The 23835-nt window shown below is 44.0% G+C and overlaps 1 protein-coding gene and 1 non-coding gene across 6 annotated transcripts in view; one reads left to right on the forward strand and one right to left on the reverse strand.

Annotated features, from left to right (window-relative positions):
* The window catches only part of Baz1b (bromodomain adjacent to zinc finger domain 1B), a 79684-nt gene extending 58375 nt beyond the window's left edge, over positions 1–21309 (forward strand). Inside the window, exons 13-20 of one of the 5 annotated variants that reach the window (XM_026396823.2) lie at positions 4360–4542; positions 11759–11906; positions 13177–13324; positions 15277–15389; positions 17314–17456; positions 18742–18845; positions 19122–19508; positions 19991–21309. In XM_026396823.2, coding sequence (XP_026252608.2) covers positions 4360–4542; positions 11759–11906; positions 13177–13324; positions 15277–15389; positions 17314–17456; positions 18742–18845; positions 19122–19479 — 1197 coding nt within the window. In that variant the 3' untranslated portion in view covers positions 19480–19508; positions 19991–21309. The remainder of the gene's footprint in view (positions 1–4359; positions 4543–11758; positions 11907–13176; positions 13325–15276; positions 15390–17313; positions 17457–18741; positions 18846–19121; positions 19509–19990) is intronic. The other 4 variants (XM_026396822.2, XM_026396825.2, XM_026396824.2 and 1 more) reach the window with 4 other exon arrangements.
* Positions 9487–9593, reverse strand: LOC113188591 (U6 spliceosomal RNA). The gene has a single exon (XR_003301558.2). It is a non-coding gene; the product is annotated as a U6 spliceosomal RNA (small nuclear RNA).
* Positions 21310–23835: the final 2526 nt, after the last annotated feature.

A 23835-nucleotide genomic window follows, 5' to 3' on the forward strand; every position in this document is an offset into this window, starting at 1 on the left:
GTACTGGGGATTAAATCCAGAGCCTTGGCAAGGACTCTATCAAATGAGCTATATCACCAGCCCATCATTTAACTTTTCTTTCCATTATGATACCTGTGCTTCAAATTGTGAAATGTGTCTGTGAATCCTACTTGGATCCATTCTGTATACTCTATCAGCTGAGTTAAGCTATGTTTAGTTGTTTGTCACTTATACTAATTAAGTGAAGTATATTTTAAGGCCCCTTCACAGTCCTGATGTGTGAAAGGATCCTTAAGAAGTATAAGTAAAGCTGTTTCAAGAGACCCTTTGTTCCATGTTACATAGGTCTATGTACCAAAGCTGAAGAGAAGACTGGCAAATACTATCAACTGTTATTGTAAGATGTGTTTTTCCGATTCTAAATCATAAAGTCCACATAATTCTAGATACTAATGTTTGTGGATCTTTTCAAATTATAGTCAGTCTTCTAACCATGGGCTCCACATCTGCATATTCAACCAACCACCGATCAAAAATGTTTGGGAAGGGGCTGGGTTTGAGGCTCAGCGGTAGAGCCTAGCACGTGTGAGGCCCTGGGTTCGATCCTCAGCATCACATACAAATAAATAAATAAAGGTATTGTGTCCAACTACAACTAAAAAAAATATTTTAACAAAATGTTTGGGAAAATTTGTGACTGTACTGAACATGTGGAGATTTTTTTTCCCCTTGTCTTAAATTCTAAGAGATATTTATGTAGCACTTACATTGTAATAGATTTCATAAGTCATTTAGAGCTTAATACATGGAAGGATGCACAGGCTATATGCAAATACTGTACCCCTTTAAATAAGGGACTTACACTTTCATGGGTATTAAGGAGTGTTTGTGTTGGGAGGTGCATCTGATAGTGTGGTGTGTGTATTTTTTTTCCCCCTTCTTTTTCCTTTTTTGAGGTGGGGTCTCATGTTGACCAAGCTAGCCTTGAATTTGTGATTCTCCTACCTCAGCCTTATGACAAATTAGGACAACACACATGACCTCACCTGGCTTTTTGGCTTGTGTATTCTTACAGTTGTATAGTTTGGTGCATCTTTTTCATTTTCCCTAATTTGTAAATATCAACCCTTTTTTTTTTTCATGGTCTGCATTTCTGTTTCTTTGTTATCAGAATTAACAAATTACATATTACATATGTAAGTTTTTCCTTTTAACTAGTCTAGTGATGAATCCTTGGTACATTTTCTAGAAAAACAGATTTAAATATATTTGTGGTTCTGAATGATACTTGAAGATTTGTTGAACCTAAGTGATTTTGTTATTTTCCAGTACTACATATTTATTTCATGTAAGATAGGTGATATGGTAAGGTTGTAACAAGAGAGAACAGTGTGAACATCCAATCATAACCTGAAAAGTAGCTATACACATGCTTTTAAAATTTTAACAAATGTTCAACAGTTGCCTACACTGTTCAATCCAGACCTCTTTCTTAGTGACATTGAGTTATATCTCTTTTTAGCTGCAAAATGGAATTTCTAAATTGGTATGCCTTCTGTAACAAGATAGTGTGCAGTGTGTAAGAGCATGATTTATTTTTGAAAAATTGTCATTTGATAGATAACTTCTAAATTATTATAAAGAGAAGACAATAACTTGTATATACACTAACTCAGAATATTTTCACTAAGCATCAAGTAGAACAGTTTAAAATCTTTTCACCAAAAATACCTTTATTGTTGAAAGACTGCCCAAAACTTAGTTTATTTAGGCTTTTAATCAAGAAACCTAAAGCTTCCAATTAGAACTTATAACTAGCATGAGGTGATCAGGTTAAACCCTTATAATATGAGTAAGAATAACTTTAAAGTTTTGACCTGGGCTGGGATTGTGGCTCAGTTGTATGGCGGTTGCCTAGCATGCGTGAGGCACTGGGTTCGATCCCCAGAACCATGTAAAATTTAAAAATAAAGGTATTATGTCCATCTATAACTAAAATAAATTTTTAAAATTTTTTTTAATATTTAAAAAAAGTTTTGACCTATACATTCTAATCAAGGAAATCTGCTGGCCTCCATCAGCAGAGCATACAAACAAAATGAGTAATGAGAAGCATATCCAAAGTGAGTACAAAGTATCCTATAAAATGCATGTGCTTATATTTTCAAGGGGAATCAAGTCTAATTCCCAAAGAGTAGTAAGGGGCACAGAAACAGATCCTGTACCCTGGAATGAAATGCAGGCTTCATGGACCAGGTGGTATCCAGGCCAGACCAGGAACATGAATGAATATTGATGTCTGAGGAGGGATCTGCAGGGCTGGAGAGGAAAAACAAATCAAGACACCAAATCACCGACCTAATGACTATTCAGACAGTGGAGTGTTTGTACTGGGTGAAGGGATGTACTGGAACCAGCTTTGCATAGAACAGAAAGACTTCAACAAGAGGGCGAAATAGCTTCCCCAGTGGAGGCCCCATGTGCTGTTTGTGGAGGTGAAGTAGCTGAGGATCAGTCTGCAGGTCACTCTCCATCCCAAGGCCCTAGTTTCCTGGAATCAAATCTATGAGCAAGAATCTTCCTTTGTGTAAACTGTCTCTTCAAACAGTAAAACAAACACAAGCACATAAAACAAAACTCAAAAGAATAAGAATCAGACTGAACTTTGACCCCTTGTACTTCACTTGTGTCCTTTGTCATGTTAGTGAGACAAGGTTTGCTTTGTTACACTGATTCACTTTCTGCAAGGCATTTAGCAATCATGCTCCTATTATGTCTCCCCCTCAAAACAGTAAATACCATGCAAAACAAGCACCCAAATAAAAGGCAGCATCAGCTTAAGGATCTACTGTAATATTACTACACAGTCCTAGCAGATTTTAACCCTTTTCTGGCCCATTTACAAAATATGTGAACTCTGTAATACTCTGGAAACATTACAAACGTTGCTTTAGATTTCTTTTCTTGAAGAAATTAAGTCTTGAAACAGCAGATTTACATATTTGTTTACACTACCATGGATGGGTAATTATCACAAAAGGCCTTCGACCAAATTTTTTCTTTCCTGAAGAGTTTTGTAAGTTTTCTCCTCAGGTTGCAGTTTCTCCCTCAGCTCTTAACAGATTAACAACTAGGGAAATACATATAAAGTCATATAGAAATTTAAAAAATTAAAAACCAAGAAAGAATCTGTCATCAAACTAATAGTCTAAACTTTGTTACAACCTCCCCTCCTCAAAAAAAATTTTTTTAAAAACACTTCATTTACAAAGCTATAGGTATTTTATTTTATAAAGTACTCAAATAATTAACAGTTTATAAAAATTGGAGGAAATTTTTGGGTGGAAACAAAACAGTGACTCATTCTCCCTTAAATAGTTCTAAAATGCCACATCCCCATAGGAACATTTGGCCAAACTGTCTGCAGGGCATTACCTTGTAGGCCAGACCCCTCTCAGGTCAGCTTTAGAGGCTCAGGCATGCTGGCAAATGCCAGCTCCAGGCAGGCCAAGGACCCCTGAGGGACTTTGGCCAGCATTTTGTGCTGCAGGCTAATGTCCTCCAGCACCTGCCATCAATGCCTCAGCTGTGTCAAGCGCTTCTGCACCAGCGCTCATTTCCGATGCAGTTTACTCCTTAGTTCAGAGGTGTCCTCTTTGATAACTTGTGCTGGTTACTGGACAGACAGCTGCAGTCTTTTTTGTAGGAAAAAACATTCTGTCTTGGAATATACAGAAACTTCTGGCTACACTAATATACACCGATTCAACTTTTCTTCTTGATTGGTGCCATTGACTTAATCCCGACTCAAAATAATCCAAGCAAGCCTTGAGTGATGACTCCCAACTCCACCAAGTGCTGTTAGAAGTTCTCAGAGTTCCAGGAGCTGCCTGAAGAAACAGAGCCCAGCCCTGCAGTCCTAGTGGGGTTGCCCCCTCCCCCAGAATGGAATCTGGAAACTGAGAGCATGATTTTGATGATGTGATTTAACTCCAGTTTTCTCATCCATAAATTAGTTGTGAAGCTTACATAACATCAAGCATATTACTTGACAATTAAGTAACTAAGCCAGAAAACCAGTAAATTTTGATTTTCCTCAGTTTGTCTTTGCATTAAGACTATAGTTTACATTTGGTAGGTGCTCAGTATTATCAGATGAATGAGTTCTGTAACTCTTGAAGTGAGTGAGATTTCAGCATTCTATGTATCCTATCACTGGGGGAATGGAAGTAGTCAACTTTTAAATGTATACTCCATCTAGTGAACTAAGAAACACAGGTGTTAAATTATGTTATGTGGCCTTTGATATTTTAGTCTAGGTTGATTTGAATTTAAAGATGACTTTGTTCTTTTTCTTGCACCCTTTTCTCAATCTAGTTTTTAAATTATTTCTTGTAGGTCATTTCATTAGAAAAACTGAAGGATTTTGGTGAGTGTGTCATTGCCCTTCAGGCCAGTGTCATAAAGAAATTTCTCCAAGGCTTCATGGCTCCCAAGCAAAGGAGAAGAAAACTCCAAAGTGAAGATTCAGTAAAAACTGAAGAAGTGGATGAAGAGAAAAAAATGGCAGAGGAAGCAAAGGTATTTAGTTATTAAAGAACATAGGGGGTTTGTTGTTGTTGTTGTTAATATTTTTTAGTTGTAGATGGACACAATGCCTTTATGTTCTTTATTTTTATGTGGTGCTGAGGATCAAACCCAGTGCCTCTCATGCTAGGCAAGTGCTCTACCACTGAGCCACAACCCCAGCCCAAAAATGTAGTTTTTGATTATGTGAGTGTGAATTTTTTGTTTGTTTTGGTTGTAAATGGATACAATACCCTTCATTTTATTCATTTATTTTTTATGTGGTGCTGAGAATCAAACCCAGTGCCTCGAATGTGCTAGGCAAGCACTCAACCATTGAGTCAGCACCCCAGCCCCTGTAATTTGGTTTTGAAATAGTCTTACCTTACAGTTTTTAGCTACTTGTGACCTTACCCTCTGATCCTGTATTCCTTTTTTAAAAATCACTTTTGCTAAATTTGTGGTTTTTAAAGCTTTTTACAGCTGTGAATAATGGTCAGAATATGTGTATCTTCTCCCCAGAAATGTGGTAAAAATATATATAATGTGGAATTCCCCATTTTTTATGCTGTGTTGTTAAGTGTATACCTATTGTTATGCAAACATCACCCACCATCCACCCCTAGAACTTCTCAGCATAATGTCTTCAAGTTCATTCATGTTGTATAGCACATGCCAGAATTTCCTTTGGGTTCTTTTGTTGTTGTTGTTTGTTTGTTTTAATTTGTTCAATTAGTTATACACAACAGTAGAATGCATTTTTGACACACTGTACACAAATGGAGCACGACTCTCATTTCTCTGGCTGTATGTGATTCAGAGTCACGCCAGTAGTGTAATCATACACATATAGAGTAATAATATATGTATTATTACTTCTCATTCTATAGTCCCTCCCATCCCCACAACCCCATCCCTCCCCTCACTTCCCTCTGCACAATCCAAAGTTCTTTCATTCTTCCTTACCCTCCCTCCTGCTATGGATCAGAATCTGCTGATCAGAGAAAACATTCAGTCTTTGGGTTTTGGGGGATAGGCTTTCACTTAGCATGATAAGAATTTCCTTTGTTTTTAACCAGTGTATGTTAATAGAAAACCACTTCTCTATCTAACAACACTTCTGACATGATGTGTGTGAATTTTCTTCCACAGCAAGCAGTTCTCCAGTTTTTTGTTGTTGTTCAGCTGAAGTTCACTTCTGACACTACTTGGGAGTTTGTATCAGGTTCCACAAGTTAATAAACTCAGTCCCATAAAACTGCTCTCTTCGATGCCCATCACAAGTCCCTGTGCTGGCCGAAAGAGGGTTTTCATGACCCCTGCCTCAGGTTCAGTAGTTTGCTAAAATGGCTCGAGGACTCAGGGAAACATTTTTTTCTTAGGACAGCTAGGTTACTATAAAGGCCACACCTCAGGGACAGCTGCATGCAAGAAGCATAGGGTTGGAAGGGCCTGGAGCTTTCACACCCTCTCTGAACAACCCCAGTTTCTCAGCACACCCATGTGTTCACTAACCCAGAAGCCCCTTCCTCACCCCTTACTGGAGTTGTAGGTAGGGCTAAAAGTTTCACGCCTTTAATTACTTTAGTCCTTTTGTGGCCAGACCCATCCTGAGTCTGTCTAGGGGCCTCTATAACTAAAGAAAATCAAGAAATTTCAAGGGTTTTAGGGTCATAGATGAATCCCGAATATTTCTTTTAATACTCCCCCCCCCCCCCCCCCCCGCCACACACACACAGTTTTATTTACTAACTCAGCTGTTGATTGGTATTCCGGTTGCTCTCTGTCTTAATTATTGAGTATACTGCTGCTGTGAACAAAAACCTGCATGTATCTCTTCATATCTCTGCTTGTAATTCTTTTGAGATACACCAAGAAGTGGAGTTGTGGATGGAAGTGGAGTCTATCCACTGGTCCCACAGTGGCTGGACCAGCTTCCAGAAATTCTGTCAGCAGTTATCTGGGTTCTGGTTTCTGCATGTCCTTGCCAGCACTCATGTCCTGTTTCTTTGATAGTTTCCATCCTAAGGGATAGAAGGTGCTGTCTTATGGTTTTGGTTTGTAGTTCCCTAATGATCAATGATAGGACAATCTTTTCATGTGTTTATTCACCATTTGTTTCATTTTTGCAGAACTGTGTATTCAAGTCCTTTCCCTTTTTTTTCTTCTTCTTCTTTTTTTTTTTTTTAATCTTTAAGCTTTTATTTGTTTAATTTTATGTGGTGCTGAGGATCAAACCCAGGGCCTCGCACATGCTAGGCGAGCACTCTACCACTGAGCCATAACCCAAGCCCTCCTTTGCCCGTTTTTAAATTGGGTTGTTTGGTTGAGTTGTAGGAATTCTTTGCGTGTGCTTGCTATTAATCTTTTATCTGATATGTGATTTGCAAATGTATTTTTTCATTCCCAGGGTTGTCTTTTTATTCTATTGATACTGCTCTTTGATGCATATTTTAATGCAACTCATCTGTGTTTTTTCTTTTGTTGCCTCCACTTTGGGTATCACATCCAAGAAATCATTGCCAAATTAAACGTCACAGAGCTTTCCTCCCTCTGTTTTCTTTTTATTTATTTATTTTTTTGTGGTGCTGAGGATCGAACCCAGGGCCTTATGCATGTAAGGCAAGCACTCTACCAAATGAGCTATATCCCCAGCCCCGTCTCTGTTTTCTTCTAATTTTACAGTTAGGTCTTTGATTCATTTTGAATTAAGTTTTGTAAAGGATAAAGTAAGGATCCAACTTCAGGTGTTTTTTGTTTGTTTGTTTGTTTGTTTGTTTTTGTTGTTATGTAGATATCCATCCAATTTGTTGGCTTTTTAAAAGTTTTAAACATAACATGCTCATTGTAAATAAATCAAACAAGAGGTTAAGTAAAAATATATAACTGCCATCCTAACCTCACTACCCAAAGATACCACTCTGTTTAGTAACCCCTAATAGTTTGATGTGCTCTCTGTTACAAAGATAATTTTTATTAGATTTTCACAGAATGGAATCCTTCTATCCAAACATTCAGTACTTTGCACTTATCAACATATTCTGGGCAATTATTTGTCCCTTCTCTGTTGGTCTGTAGTGATCTCCCTGGTGGGTTTTTTATTTTCTTCTGTTTTTCTGTGGTGCCGGGGATCAAACTCAGGGCCTTGTACATGCTAGGCAAGCACTCTACCACTGAACTACAACCCAGCCCCATGTTGTTCATTTCTGCTAATGAGTATGAAGAAGTCTCCCATTTCCCATTATGAGGATACCTAGCAGTTCCATTTTTGTCTGTTTTGTACATTAGATTTCTGCTTAAAATACCTTGTGAAGAAAAGAATTTGAAAGACAAGTCCCGGCTTATCTAGTGCAGAATACTGATCCCTAATTGTAGATTTTCCTGGTTCCCTTTCCTTCTTTCACAAACATCTGATAAAGGCATAACTGTGCTAAGTCTGGAGGTGTCATGGAGATTTTAAAAACTATAAATCCTTGTCTTCAAGGTACTCGGTGTGAGTATGAGACGGAGCAGGCAGGCAGTTAATGTTCCTTGACTTACTGGGGTTTTACCACATGTTGATACACCCATGGTAAAGTGGAAATAATGTTGAATCGAAAACACTGTATGTCCCCGACCCACTGCACGTAGTGGCAGCACTCTGGAGCACAGCCAGCTCCCATTGTGAGCATGTGGCTGCCTGAGCCACTGCCTCCTACCCAGTATCATAAGGGAACATCATCCTGTATTATTGCTAGCCCAGAAAAGACCCACAATTTAAGTGCAGTCTCTACCAAATCAGTGTCACTTTCACTCCATCTTCATAGTCTGAACATTATAAGTCATACCATCATAAGTCGAGAGCTGTTGTACCAACGAGAGAGAGTATTACTTGGCTTGGCCTCTGAGGGATGCCCAGGGCCAGTTAGAGAAGACTTCCCAGAGGAGATCACGCAGAAACTGGGGGTTGAAAAATGAGCATGAATTAATCGTCATGGCAGGGGTGCCAGAGGCCTTTTCAGATTCAACTCAAATCGGACTCTTTTGGTCACTGACAACTAATTCTGATTTTGTTCTTCCAGTTTACACAGACACCACTCTCCTTTCATAAACACCTCAGTTATTTGTACATAGTAGTCATGTTCCCCCTGCTTTTCTTCTGACACCACAGGAGTCTCCCTGGATGTTCCCATGCCAGAAGTCCCATTTTCCCCTGCTATCTCTTTTCCTATAACATTTTCTTCTCCCTGAGAACTAACTAACAGATACAGAATTCCCATTAATCTCTTTTTGAGTACTAAAGCCCATGGTGAAATAACCTTCTTAGCTTGTCAGGTAAGACTGGATCTTAGCTTAGAAGGGAGAAAGTGAGCCCTCTGCAGGTCCAGACCCAGTGCAGGAATAGGAAGTTGGTAGGGCCTCTTGGAAAGTCAGTCACATCCACAGAGTGTCTCAGCGACCTTCTGCATTAACATGACCTTAGGCCCTGTAGTTTTCCACCAAGGTCATCTTTTTCCACTGTCCTTTGCTTTAAAAAAGTTTCCACTTAGCTAAGGCCAGGGTTTTTTCAGCTGGCACTAGGCCGTCGCATGAGTTTATGTCAGTCTCTAATCTGGGCCCCAGTTTCCTTTATTTATGAAAGTAGATTGTCTCTCAAATCCCTTAATTAAGCGGGAAAGATAATGTATATTTTGATAAAATCCTGGGGTTTTTTTTTTGTTGTTGTTCTCTTTTTACTTTGGTTGCATTGCCCTGACAACCTGATTGTTTTTTCATTTTGTTTTAATTTTTTAAATTCACATTTGCTCATTATTTTAATTATGCAGCTTTGTGGGGTATAGTGATAATTCATTACGTGTGTGCAGCATGTAATGATTGAATCAGAGTAGTTAGCATTTCTGTCTCCTTTAATTTTTTTCTAAAAAGTTATTGATTAGCATGATAATTGTACAAATTTATGGGGTACCGTGTGATATTTCAAATAATGTGGAACATTTCATGAGTGTTCATATCATTCTTATGTAGGTGCCCTGTGAATAATCTCTGTATGGTTCTACTTTTGGTGTATGTACTACTGTAACTAGCACTGTTTTTCTATTTTGAATGGTCTTTTGTGGAAGACTGACGTGAAGTCTTGTTATATCCTTGCCAAGATAGGACAATTGCCTGTTTAGTGTTAAACAAAGGCACTCATGGTGACTTAGATGTAAACTCCATTTTCCTTTATTCTGTTGCAGCTACTTCTGACCAGGGATTTAGTTTATTTAAACATTATATGCTAGAGAATTTGATTTTTCTTTCCACTAGGATATTGTGTCTAGGCCTGGTGTCGTTGGTGTACTCCTATAATCCCAGAAGCTTGGGAGGCTGGGGGGGGGGGTGGCAAGTTTAGAGCCAGCCTCAGCAACTTAGCAAGGCCCTAAGCATCTTAGCAAGACCATTAAAAATAAAAGGGGCTGGAGATGTTGCTTAGTGGTTAAGCGCCCCTGTTCTCAATCTCCTTGGTACCAAAAGAAGAAGAAAAAGAATGTGTGCAGGCTCCCGCAGCACTTTAAGGTGGAGGGTTTAATAGGATGCCACCAGTATTAAGTATGGAAATGTTTTCATCTGGCCAGTGCTTATCTGTTTAAAAGCATTACTTTGAATGTAATGGATTTTTTGTTTTACTTCTGTCTTTTGATGCACTAGGCTGGAATTGTGTGTAATTAGAGACTATAATGTTTCCTCGAAACTTGAATATCTAATGTTTTTTCCCTCAAAATTAGAGACTGGTTGGTCTCTGCTTTAATGAGTAACTCTGGAGACATCAGGAGATGCTCCTAACGTGTTAAGCATTAGATCAGAAATCTGCAGACCTGGCCCTAGATTTCTGTGAAGCCTTGGGCAAGCTTTCTTCCCATGTAAAGTAACTAGTGACAAGTGAATGTTATGCCACTGTTTGTAGCAGAAGCATTCTGAATTAACCAGAACATTGGAAACAACCCAAATGTTCATCAGCTGATAAATGAATAAATAAAATATCTCATATCTGAACAAGAGTATTATTCAGCAACTAAATTGAATATTAATGAACCCAGAAATACAGTGAAAATCGCCAGTTACAAAAAGCTACCTAATTACATGATATATTTTAAGTCTGTTTTTAAAAAGGTTAAATATGTTTATTGTTGTCAAGACCTCTTTGGATATCTAAAATAATTGTAAAGAGGCCAGATGAGCTGTAGATGCCTGGTTTCATAATTGATGGAAATAACTGGGGAGTGAAAAGCAGTGCTGGGCAGAGTGGGACTGTATTCTCAGTGCCCTGCCTGTGACTACCCACTAGAGGACAGCCACACCCATCTGTGGTTGAGTCCCTGCCGCCTGGCAATAGTGCTGTGTGAGAATTGACCTGCTGGGCAGCACAGTGAGCCTGTAGTTCCAGCTCCTGGGGAAGCTGAGACGGGATTCTAGACCAGCTTGGAGGAGACTGTTCTGATGAGGAACCTGCAGTGCTGTGTGTCAGATCTCTACTCTAGAGAGTGTGTGTGTAGGGCAGAGGGGGGATTGCAAGGCAGCTCTGATTGGTGAACTCAGATTTACCAAGGAGCTCTGAGGAAGGAAGGAAAGAGGGAGGGAGGAAATTATGCTTCTTTTTCAAAGCAAATGCTGAAACATCTGCAGAAGTTGGAGTAGAAGGAATGAGTCACTCTCCACTAGAACTTTAGTAGCCACTGTTTAAATATAGATTGGTTTGTGTGTGTCTTTACACATAAGGATTTCTGTGATTCTGTATTTGTGTTTCTGTAGGAAAGAGAAAGGACAGCTCTTGTTTCCTTCCTCCAGCCTCTCACCACAGTCAAGCTAGCTCAACTTTCACTATCCTCTTGAAAGCTGTTTTGTTTTTGTTTTTTTTTTTTTTTTTTTTTTTTTTTAAGTAAAAATCAGGGCCTTCTGCACTGAACCTCAGCTACACCCCCAGTCCCTGTTCCTTACTTTTAAATGCTACTAAGTCTGAGGGGATAACACTGGAAGAGAGTGTCCCTGCCATTCCCCCTGCCTCCCTTTAATCTGAGTGCAATCTTTGGCAAGTTTCCCCCACCCCCCACCCTTTAAAGGCTTCTTTTCTATAAGATAAATGGGTAGATTGATGAAGCTCTACGAGACAAATGTCCTGAGAATTCTCTTGTTTCTTCACTCTTTCCTGGTCCCCTGTCAGTGTGTTTGAAGTCACTGTAGTAATAATTCCAGTCTGGTTTGCTCTTTTGTTTAGGTGGCATCTGCTCTGGAAAAATGGAAGACAGCAATCCGTGAAGCTCAGACTTTTTCCAGAATGCATGTTCTACTTGGGATGCTTGACGCCTGTATCAAGTGGGATATGTCAGCAGAAAATGCTAGGTGCAAAGTTTGTCGAAAGAAAGGTACGTTTAGATCAAATTTGCTAATGTGGGTGTGCTAGGTACTAAGATCTCCATTCTCAAGCTGTCTTCTCTCCCCAAAAGAATTTTGTATACAAATATTTTTAGGGGCTGGGGATGTGGCTCAAGTGGTAGCGCGCTCGCCTGGCATGCGTGCGGCCCAGGTTCGATCCTCAGCACCACATACAAACAAAGATGTTGTGTCTGCTGAACTAAAAAAATAAATAATTAAAAAAAATATTTTTAGTATGGTGGGGCAGATTTACTTTCTCCTGAAGGTCTATCAGATGCTGTTTTTTGAAATCACATGATGTTGGATCAGAGCAGGCCCTTAGTTCCTCAGTTTAGAGTATATTGTAAGAACAGTTGATCTCCAATCTTCAGATTTCCACAACTAGCAAAATTAGTTCATCTAAAAAATTTTTTTTAATATTTATTTTTTAGTTGGACACAATATCTTTATTTATTTATTTTTATGTGGTGCTGAGGATCAAACCCAGGGCCTCACATGTCTTATGCGAGTGCTCTACCGCTGAACCACAACCCCAGCCCCAGTTCATCTAAAATTTGAAATCCAGTTTTGTCTTGGAACTTTATTGTCTGGAAGAAAAGATGAGTGCTTCCAGCAGAGGGCACTCTTTATTCGCTGTGAATGCCAGAGTTGGCCCTTTTACCACTGTGTCCTACAGAGCAAAGCATTTAGGGATGTTCACTGTTGAGATCTTTCAGGTCACCTGTGTACAAAAGGAGCTTCATGACTAAAAGTCATGTGATTGACTTCTTAGTGGCTAAAGCTATTTAATTTCTAAGAAGGAAAAATTCTATACAATGTCATTCAATTGCTGTAAAACTGATTTAGAATGAAAGTCAGAGAGGGGGAATTGACCATGCTGATTCATTGTATTTCCAGATGTCAGGAAACTAAATGACTTGGAGGACCTTACCAGACATGCATTGGAAAGCATTTGGGATCAGAGAAGAGTAGCAAAGTTTCTAGCCATCACTTGGTTTTTGCTGCCTCTTAGTAAATACTAATTGTCCTATCTGTAGGTAGATTTTTGGCTATAAGTTAGGAGATCTTATCCCTAAATCACCAATAGTCTGTTTTATTCTACATTTCTTTCCAGAAGATGACTGTGTTTTGAAAAAGAGGTAGCACTATACTAGAATGTTTGTTCTTTTGTGGTGTTAGCTGAGGGTCAGCACCTTGGCTTACTGCTCAGTGATTGTTGCTGTGCCACCCACAGTGCTATACAAGTTTATCTCTTTGCAGGTGAGGATGACAAATTGATCTTGTGTGATGAGTGTAATAAAGCCTTCCACCTGTTTTGTCTGAGGCCGGCCCTCTATGAAGTACCAGATGGTGAATGGCAGTGCCCAGCTTGCCAGCCTGCTACTGCTAGGCGCAATTCCCGTGGCAGGTGAGGATTTTTCTTCTATAAATAAATGAATGGAGAAATAAATTTCAGTTATTCAAATTGAGTGATTCCAAAGAGCTTTAAGTTCATCTTTTAGTACAGAGCCTGTTCACTCATGGTGCTTCAATAGGAGTCAAAGGGCTCTGATCTGATTCTGGTTTAGTGTTGGTGTTTGTAGTTTTCTCTACCAGCCACATTCTCTTGTCTCCTTGATCCTACTTTCTTCTCAAGTGACAGTGCATCTCCTCTGCCTCTGCCCCCACATTGTGCACACCTCACTTCCTGATTACTTTTACAACCAGCTGCTGCTTAGTATCTTCAAACTCATGACCTTCCCTGCCTGCACCTCCTGTTTCCCACATTTTCCTCTCACAATTAGAACTTTGCTGTCGACTTAGACAGGAGCTTTCTCTTCCCATCCAGTGTATTTATTAATTTGCCAGATGTTAGTAGTCCAGCGTCCAGGTGTCTTATGAAAATGTCCAGGTTTCTTGTGAAAAAGTTGCCTGCTCTCCACTCTCTGTGGTCCCTTTGGTTGTTTGTCTCTCCTACACCTCTCATGTGCAGTCCTTTGGTGGATTTGCAGCTCCTTTGTCTTAGCTCATATCTTTCCCTTTCTTACCTGTCGAACTATTATGGTGATACCAGAAAAGCAGGCAGTAAGGTGAAGATCTGTTGTCTTTACTGTTCTAAAACTTCCAATCTTTTCATTGCCTCTAGAATAAAGTCCAAACTCCCTTGCCTAAGTTCTAAGACTTATAGCAACAGCAGCTTAGGTTTTGGGCCCTGGGGCCTGTGTGTGCCTGTTATAGGCTGCTCATTGCTGTCTCTTGGACTTTTCTCTGTTCAGCACTCCCAACTGAGTAAGCTGCCTTTGGCCTAGCTACATTTGTACTGTATTTATTTTTTAGTTTTAGGTGGACACAATATCTTTATTTGATTTTTATGTGGTGCTGAGAATCGAACCCAGTGCCTCATGCATGCTAGCCGAGCGTGCTACCACTTAAGCCACATCCCCAGCCCCTTGCACTGTATTTTTGAAAAGTTCTTCGTACATCCTTAGAGTTAATTTCTCCTCTTTGCTGGCTGAACTTTCCATCTCTAAAACAGTACTTTGATGCCTGCGTCTGATCATATATAGGGTTCCCTCCCACAAGATCATCAGTGCCCTGCGATTTGAGGTGCTGTTTTTTTTTTTTTCCTGCCCAAGTGTCAATACAGAAAACATAGGACCTTGTAAGGAAGAAAGACCTAATATTTACCAAATTAATACCATTGTTTTTTGCATTGAAAGTTGAGATTGTATAAAGGTAGCTTATAGGCACTGTAGCTTGGTCTCTTTTGCAAAGGGTAGAGCAGTCTGACCCTGACTCCACCTTAACAGTATGCCTGAGTTGTTTCTCACCCCATTCCAGCCACGCTGGAGAGATGAAACATGCTTCTCTGAAATCATGGGGCTTGGAACCAGCTGCTCTGAGCTGGGATTACCATTGCTTTGAAGTTATGGTCATCTGCAAGCTGTCTCAGCTCCTGGAAGGGGGCCATCAAGGTGGAGTAACACCTGTCTGGACTGTTTGTCTTTTTAGTCCATCCCAGAGTGGGGACAGCTTTTAGGACCTGAAATGTTACTTTATATGGCTCTTTTTGTGAGACAAAAGTAATAGTGTTTTGCATTGTTTTGTGTGGGGAGGGGTAGGGTTGCATTTTGGTCTTGACTTCTGTTGCCATTGGTGTCCTATCCAAAACATTTGGGGCAGAGAAAAGGGAGGCATGCTGTTGAAGCCTCCTTTTGTTTTAATTTTGTGAAAAAACTCTCCTGATCTAGATTTAGGGTCTGTCCCCTTCTCACCAGATTAATCTATTCTGTGAAGGTTGCTGCGATCCCTGTGGGACATCAGCTGTTCTCAGGACCACTTTGGGCTAGAACTGTTCTCTATGTCTTTTCCTCCTCACAGGAATTACACTGAGGAGTCTAATTCTGAGGACAGCGAAGATGATGAGAGTGACTCAGAGGAAGAAGAGGAGGAGGAGGAGGAGGAGGAAGATTATGAGGTGGCTGGCTTGCGATGTAAGTGTTCACTTTGTCCACATCATTGACCTCACAGTCTCCCCAGCTGACCTGGAAAGGCCAGTAGTCGATTATTGATGCCAGCATCTTGCCGTCTTCCCTTTCTCCTGTGACTGTGGCATAACTGAGCAGCCATATGTTTAAATGAGTTTTCAAGATGCTGTTGCTAATCACCTGCCTCGTTGGAGGTGGGTGGCTTGGTCGTGAGAACACCAGCCTACGGCGGCTCAGGTTCGCAAGCATGCTTATGACAGGGTTTCTGACTCTGAACCCCTCCACATAAGGGACAGTGGATGAGTAGGCCTCTGGTGCAGTGCCGCTTTCAGAGATGTACTTTTTTCTCTGGTAACAGTGATCATTTCTTCCCTAAAACACACAGGTCTATAGTTTTGCTAATTTGCAAAGAGAAGACTGTTTTTTCATGGCTTAAGCAAAAGGATGTTAGAAAGGTTCAGATCTGTCCTCGCAGATGGGGGCCAGTAGTCTCGTCTGAGACCACAGCTCAAGATGGAGGAGATGGTACAGTTCCCATCTCACATCTCTTTATGGCAGCCCTGAGTGCTTATGCTTGGTGTGAGGAGAGGTCATGTTTGACCTTCACTTCCTGCACTGGTGCTGCCAAGATAGGAGGGCTCTAAGCTGGCACCTCTGCTCCAGTCTTCCCACCATCCTCCCCCACACTTGGGAGGTGTTCTTTTCAGGTGTCCTGAAGTGTGTGAGCAGGTATTCCAGGATTCTGCAGTGAGGGCGCCAGTCGTGGCTTGGATGCACATCTGTCTGGACAGATTCTGAATATAGCAGAATACTGGTTCTGTTTATTTTCAAAATGGTGATAGCTTTCAGCTTCCACATTGTGGCTCGGAAAGGAATTGTCCCCTTTCTGGGGTTCTAGGGCCTCTACCTGCCAAAGGAATCTAGGGAGCATTTGGTACTTCAGAGCCTTTTTTTGTTTCACCTTTCAGGCCACCAAAGCTGTGGTTCCTTGGTGTGACTCGAGGGCCTGGCATTTGAGCCTCAGCTTCTTTCCCTTTCTTATTAGCCCAATCTTAAGCTAGAGGCTGTGAAATAGCCCATGGGAGGGGGCCAGTTACCATGGTCCAGAAATAGAAAAGAAAGCACTGGTGATTGGTTCTCTCAACACTTATTCTCTAAATCCGTCTTTGCCCAAATGTCATCTCCCCACTTGCCAGAATATTAGCAAGGAAAAGTCATAGACAGTGGGTTTAATGGAGAAGCCCTGAGCTGATCCTCGTGGAACAGTGCTCCCAAGGGCATGCTGAGGAGTGTCGGTGTGCCTGACATCCAGCCCCTGCTGCCAACTGGAGATGCTCGCAGCCTGGCTGCCTTCCTGCCTGTCCTCTCTTGGGGCTGCTGGGCAGGCCCTTGCAGTGCACTGTCTGGTTGTCAGAAATGCAAGAAGACAGGACTAGAGCAAGCACTGAACTGGATTCAGAGAGGAAGGCTTGTGGCCCTTCACTGGTGTCTGCCTTTCTCTGAGAAGGTTGGATGGTGGGTGTAGGATAAGTCTGGGGATTATGAGACGGGCAGTTTCGTGATGAGGCTCTGTCTCGCATATAAGCACACACACACTTCGGCTGAGCTCGGGTCTTAGAAGACCAGGACTTTTCCTCCTGAGTCAGTTTGCAGTTGAATCCTTCAAGGCCTCATTCCCAGGAGCAGTTGAGCAGGGTTGGGACAAAGACGTCTAAAAGGTCTTTGGGAATTGAAGAGGGGCATACATTTTCATCTACTCTTGCTGCTACTTCTTAGCAACCTGTTAGGAAGGGCAAGAGAAAAATAGCAAGAGCACCCGTAATAGAAGGAAGCCATTGCTCTGCCTGTATGAGTGGCTTTGTCCTCCCTGCCCTGCCCCCAATGGGCTCTTCCTCCTCTGTTGCTCTGAATTCTTTATTTTTTATTACAGTGAGACCTCGAAAGACCACCCGGGGTAAGCAGGGAATCATCCCCCCGGCAGCACGGCCAGGACGACCAAGTAAGAAGCCACATCCCACCAGGAGGCCACGGCCAAAGGTGTCCCCTGTGGATGATGCTGAGGTTGATGAGCTGGTAAGAGTTGTTTATTGTCCTCCCTCTCGTTTTCCTATTCTTATTTCCTCCCCCAGAATTAGGAATTCACCAGGCAGCAGGTGGAGCCTTGCTTCTCCTCCCTTCTCCCTCCTCCTGAGCCTGGGGGTCTGAGGAGGCAAGTGGGTGGGCCCATGGGTGGGCCTCTGGGCAGCCAGCCCTCCGGGAACGGAACAGCTCTGTCTGGCATTCCCCGGCCATAGCTTGCAAACATCATCCTCTCAGTTAGTAAGCAGCCTGCAACTTGTTAAGGATTTTAAAATAGTACCCATGTGTCTCTGGTGGGCCCAGAGGGGCTGGATCTCCCTGTGGGAATGTCAGCAATGTTGGAGCCTCACTTACTGCTGGGTCTTTTGCCGACAGTTGTTAGGGGAGGGACATTACCCTCCCCTCTGCTCCTCAGCCAATGTAATTTTAGTAGTTTTGTTTTAGCTCTCACTTGAGCTTTGAAGAACAAAAAGAAGCTCTTGAAAATGTGCTTGTTTTGGCAGACCCCCATCTCAGGGTCGGGGCATAAAGCAAGCCATTCTGGAGATGAAAGGACATTAAAGACCCCCCTGTGTGCCCAGCTCTAACTCCTTCAGGGCAGTGGCTCCTACTGCTGTGAGTCCCCAGTGGTTTCACAGCCACCTGGAAGACGGATTCCACCTTCTGTCCTCAGCCACCTCCTCTTACAGTGCACTCAGTGGAAAGGCCCTGCGAGGGAATTGAACGTCTTATTTTCCTTCCCGGACACCCCACCTCCACAAAATTGGCTACTGGAGGTCCAATATCCGCCCCCCCTCCCGCCGGCTTTTTGCAGTTGCTTGTTTATACCCATCCTTGGTCTCACCATAATCCCGGGTCCATCTGCTGTCAGAGTGCTAGCGTCCTGTTGACAGTGGCCCTTTCCAGCCAACCTCTAACAGTCCTGCTGTTAATGCAGCAACTGCTGCCTGCCCTCTGCTGCTTTGATGGCTGTCCACCAGGGAGCGGGCGAGTGGATAGATGAAGATGCCTGCCTCCCGGCCCAGAGTGTGGCCCGACTTGAATGTCGAATGTTTTTGATGTCTCTGCATCAAGAAAATGGTTGAGCTCTGTTTTTCTTTTCTTTCCTTTTCCTTCTTTTTCTCTTTTTTTTTAAGCAGATGCACACATTGTCTGTCCTGCCTGCTGTTCTACTCTGGGCCTCTAATAGACATTCTTCTTTCTTTTTTTTTTTTTTTTTTTTTTTTTTTTTATTGGTTGTTCAAAACATTACAAACATTCTTCTTTCTTTTGGTGTTAGGTACTTCAGACCAAGCGCAGCTCCAGGAGGCAAAGCCTGGAGCTGCAGAAGTGTGAGGAGATCCTCCACAAGATTGTGAAGTACCGCTTCAGCTGGCCCTTCAGGTGAGCTCTGCTCCAGGGAGGTTGGCCACGCAGTCAGGCAGGCGCTGGGAATAGGGGAAAAAAGCAGCTGGCTGAGCCCCCAGGGACCGCCCCATCCCTTTCCTTTCAGGACGTCTTAGTGGCAGGGGAACTAGCTTTTCCAAGTGGATAGTGACAGCTCTGACAAGGTGACCACATCTCTTCTGTGTCCTTCAGGCGTGGGCATTCTGGGTCTCCTTATTTGGCTCTCAGGCTTCTCTCAGTTGCAATCAGGGTTCCATTGGTTCTTCTCCACAGGGAGCCTGTGACCAGGGATGAGGCTGAGGACTACTATGAGGTGATCACCCACCCCATGGACCTTCAGACAATACAGAACAAGTGTTCCTGTGGGAACTATCGCTCCGTGCAGGAGTTCCTTACTGACATGAAGCAGGTGTTCACCAACGCTGAGCTGTACAACTGCCGAGGCAGCCACGTGCTCAGCTGCATGGTGAAGACGGAGCAATGCCTGGTGGCACTGCTGCATAAACACCTCCCTGGACACCCGTATGTCCGCAGGAAACGCAAGAAGTTTCCCGACCGGCTTGCTGACGATGAAGGGGACAGTGATCCAGAGCCTGTTGGACAGTCCAGGGCACGAAGGCAGAAGAAATAGAGAGGTGGGGCCCTGGTAAGGGAGCTGAGGTAGGGGGATAGTGGGGGACAGCTGGGGGGAGTGGGGAGGCAGGAGAGGAAGATGGAGAAGAACTTGGAAGGAAAAAATCATGGGAGTCCAGAAATATCTGTCACCCCAAGCTTGTGCTATTCTCCAACTCCCCTTTGGGCCTATTCAATCAAAGCTTTCGGGGAGCCTAATACCAAGTAGGTGATTTCTGCCAGAAGTTCTGGGTGCAGAAGAGGGTCTTAGCCCTGCTTTCCAAGCGTTTCCTGGAGGAGGCCCAGGTACTGTGTCTCCTGTGAGCCCAGTTCTTTTTCTCCCTCCCTTCCCTCTGAGGTCCCTCCCACCTTGGCAACAAAGCCAAGCCCCTCTGGTCTCCAGTGAGGGGTTACGGCATTACTTAGCAGGATCAAGAATAATCAGGCTAATTGGGGAGGTTGTGTTGTTTTTGTTTTGTTTTGTTTTGTTTTGTTTAATCTATATTTATACACAGTCTTGTTTCTTTCAGCCGGTACTCTGTCTCTTCCTCCTCCTCCCTCTCAGGTGACGGTATGTCAGTGAGTGCCATACAGAATTCTGTTTTCACCAGCATCATGAGACAGTTGTGGTCTTTTGAGTTGATCTTAGCAGAGTAAAGGGACATTTTCTGGAGCCATTCCTGAACACCCTGCCCCTTCTTTGTGATAGCCTTCTCCCACTTCCCTGCCCCACCGCCTCAACAAAGCAAAGCAAAACAAAACAAAAAACGAAGGCACTTCACTTAGAGACTGAGTCCTGCTTATAATCATGCGTATAACCTTTATTTGATGGATCTGGCCAGAGGGGTGTTGGAGCCCAGCCCACCCACATACCAGACGAGCTCTTAGGGAGCAGAAGAGCAGGAAGAATTGAAATGTTTGATTTTTTTTAAATTGACTTTTCTAGTTATTAAAAGTTGCTTGTTTCAGCAGTGATATTGTATAAAGAACATCTTGTAAAATATCTGTCATCTGGCTTTGGCACATGTACAGTACAGTTTATATGATGTGTCTGCTTTACGCCCCCATCGCCCTCACCCACCTGGTCTTCTGCAGAGGAGCTGGGTTGGAGACTGGTCCAGTGGCATCTTGGTGGCCTTCTGCCTACTGTGGCGCTGGCGGCGCGCTCTGCCTCCTCCTCCATATCTGCCTCTTCCCATGCCCATTCTGGCTTCAGACTCAGAGCTCCTGCGAACTGCATATGGCAGTGGTCAGTGTCAGTGGGGGTGGAGGGCGGGAGCAGCTCAGAGAGCAGTTCCACAGCCAGTCTAACCTAGTCGTTATATTTAGGCAAAAGTTTGTAGTCTTCTTTCCCTTTTATGACAGATTTTGATAAAAGTACAAGACAGGGTTTGATTTTTCTATTCTATCAACTTTGAATTTGGAACACGTGAGCACCTCAGCTCTTCTGTATCTATTTAAAGGAAAAGAAGCCCACCAAGGGGATTGCCACTCCTAGGACTGAGAGTAAGCCTCCTGACATGACACTCCCAGGTGTGGTCCCAGCTCTCCTTCTCCTCCCTGCCCGGGGGTTCTGGGACTCGTCTCAAGTGGCTGGTGGGTAGGGTTACCACCCTTCTCCAGGCTTGGGGTAAGCACTGACTTGACACCAGGACAAGCCCTGCCACCACCCCAGCCCCTGCTGCTTATTCTAGATCCAGTCTGTTCTTGTTATAGTGAGAATCCGTGTTCCCACTGCAGTGACACCTGAATTGTTGGTTGTTTTTTTAATTGTCTTTAAGGAGGAAGGGCCCCATTAAAGGGTGAACTTGTAATAAATTGGAATTTCAAATAAACATTATGTACTTGTGTTTATAAAGAAGAAACAATTCTGCAGCTCTTTCTTTGTGCTCTTGCCAAGGTGGCGGGGAGTCCAGTCCTGGGAGCTAATTTCTGGTTGGCCTGGCTGGCTCCCTGTGAGGCTTGGCGTGGCAGGCCAGAGTACCCCTTGCCTGGTCCCTGTGGCCCTGTCCGCCACAGTGCTTCACTTCCTGGAGACAGGCCAGGTGTACTTAGGCAGGCAGGACCTGATCTTGTCTCAATCCAGCTCCCTGAATTTCATCTGGAATTGGGGCAAAGTATTCTTAAGGCTTAACTGTGGGTCTTTGTTCCTTTAGTTTGGGGAGAAACTCCTATATTTTAAAACATTTTTCTTTTCTTTTTTTTCTTTTTATTTATTTATTTATTTATTAGCTTTCGGCAGACACAACATCTTTGTTTGTATGTGGTGCTGAGGATCGAACCCGGGCCACACGCAGGCCAGGCGAGCGCACTACCGCTTGAGCCACATCCCCAGCCCAAAAACATTTTTCTTTTCAAGGGAAATAATTTCAGACATTCACAGAATGGGTGAAAAATATAATGAGTTCCCACGTGCTCGGCTTCAGCGGTTCCACCCGTGGCCGCCCTGTTGGATTTCGCCCTCATGTGTGCTTGAGAGTCTGCAGTTGGTTTGAGCAGGCCGCTGTGGGGCGACGCCTCTCCTGGGGAAGAGAGCTTTTGCTAAGCCACTGCTGCAGTGCTGCCTGCTGAGCAGTTGGACTGCCAGTTCTTGACCACCCGAACCAGGCAGAGCAAAAGGTCAGATGCCAACCTGGAAGAGGGTTTGAGGGAAGGCCGCAGCCCTGGGTGCAGGTTCTGCCGCTGGCCTCACAGCCTTGTGGACATGGGCTTTCTGGGTCAGGGCCTGCACCAAGCACTCAGAGGTGCCCATCCCTTCTGGGGGAAGGTGGGCTTGGCCCCCTAGCAGTTTGGATTCCACTCGCTTGTCCCCTCCAGCTCTGGAGAAGAAAGCTCTTCTGTACATGATGGGCAGCACTCAGGGCTCCCAGCCCGGTCAGTGAAGTTCTGTTCTGGGTGGTGGGTTCCTAGGCCCACCCGTTCAGCACCTGTGGGGCTGTCCTCCCTCCAGGTCTGCACGGGGCCCTGCTCAGCATCCCATCTCCTTCCTATCTGCCCCTTCCCCAGGCCAGTGATGTTGAGGGAAGCTACTTCACCTGTGATGACTAGTGCAAAGAAGAGCTTTGTTCCAGAGGACTCTACTCGAGATCACCCTTGTCTTACAGCCCTGTCCTGGGATGAGGTCTCTGGGTTCCACAGCAGCTCCTCAATGAGCCTTCTCCAGCTTGGTGGGGGCCAGGGTGTCTAGCAGAGTGTAGAGTGAGCGAGTCAGGAGGACAGAGTAACCCTGAACCCGTATCCTAACTTTGCCCTGGACCTTCAGGCCTCTTCACACTGTGGACTGTCCCAATCCAGGAGCTGCCTTGTGGGAGTGAACACAGCCCTGGGCCCCAAGATCCCTCAGAGGCTGAACTCGGGGCTGAGATTTAACCAAGGCCCTCACTATGCACAAGCTCCGACCCCCAGGTATAAGGCTACATTCTAAAGATTGAGACCATGAAGGGGAAGAAAGGGACCAGAGCCAATGGTACAGGAGCCAGCAGGTATTGGTTTCTGGGGTGCTGCTGCCTAGTTCTGAAATGTTCTTTCTGGGTGGTTGGGGAGATCTATCCAGTTGCAGAAGGGTTATTTTTCTCCCTCACCTGCTTTACCCAGTTTATGTGGACTGGACCTCTCTGAGTTATACACCAGTGCACAGGGACCAGAGAAGTCTGGTCCTACCTCCCAACACAAGAGGGAGAACAAGCAGTTCCCCCTCACTGGACCAAATCAGATCCTTGGTGTAGGACTCTCAGAAGCTCTGGAGGCCCACTGGGTTAACTCCCAGCACGTCCTCAGGCCATGCGGCTGTGATTTTGAACCAGTGAAGCACCAACACTGAATGCCCAGGGGAAGGCTCTGTCCAAGGCTTAGAGCATCACTGCTTCCTTCTCCCCTCAGGGTCTTCAAAGGCTCATCCAGGGCTGAGAGGCCTTTGCTGGCATTGTGTGCCCTCCTCTCAAGCCCTGGCCAACGTGGACCATTGTAGCCTCAAACCTGCCCTCCTGACCGTATCGTTGCCCCCGGTGTTCCTCAGCCCCACCCCTCCAGGATCTGGCAGCCAGCACTGGGCTTGTTTTTGGCTGAGTGGACACAGCCAGGGCCAGCCCCTCCCCTGTCCCCTGCCTAGCAAGGAAGAGGGTCCTCTGGTGCTCTTCCAATGCTCAACTCCACCGCTGCTGCAAATCCTCCCCTTTCCTAGAGGCCCCTGCCCGATGGCGCACCCTCAGCACCCCACACTCCCTGCAGACTGCCCGGGAGCCCACTCAGTGTGGCCACTGCCATAATGAGCTCCTTATTACCTCTCCTCATTCTGTTTCTCACCCAGTTAGAAGGAATTAAGGTCCCTTAGCATTGTTGGTCAAAGGCACAGACTTACTTTGTGCTGTGGGAAGAG

Source organism: Urocitellus parryii, chromosome 9 (assembly GCF_045843805.1).
Source record: "Urocitellus parryii isolate mUroPar1 chromosome 9, mUroPar1.hap1, whole genome shotgun sequence".
Taxonomy (NCBI): Eukaryota; Metazoa; Chordata; class Mammalia; order Rodentia; family Sciuridae; genus Urocitellus; species Urocitellus parryii.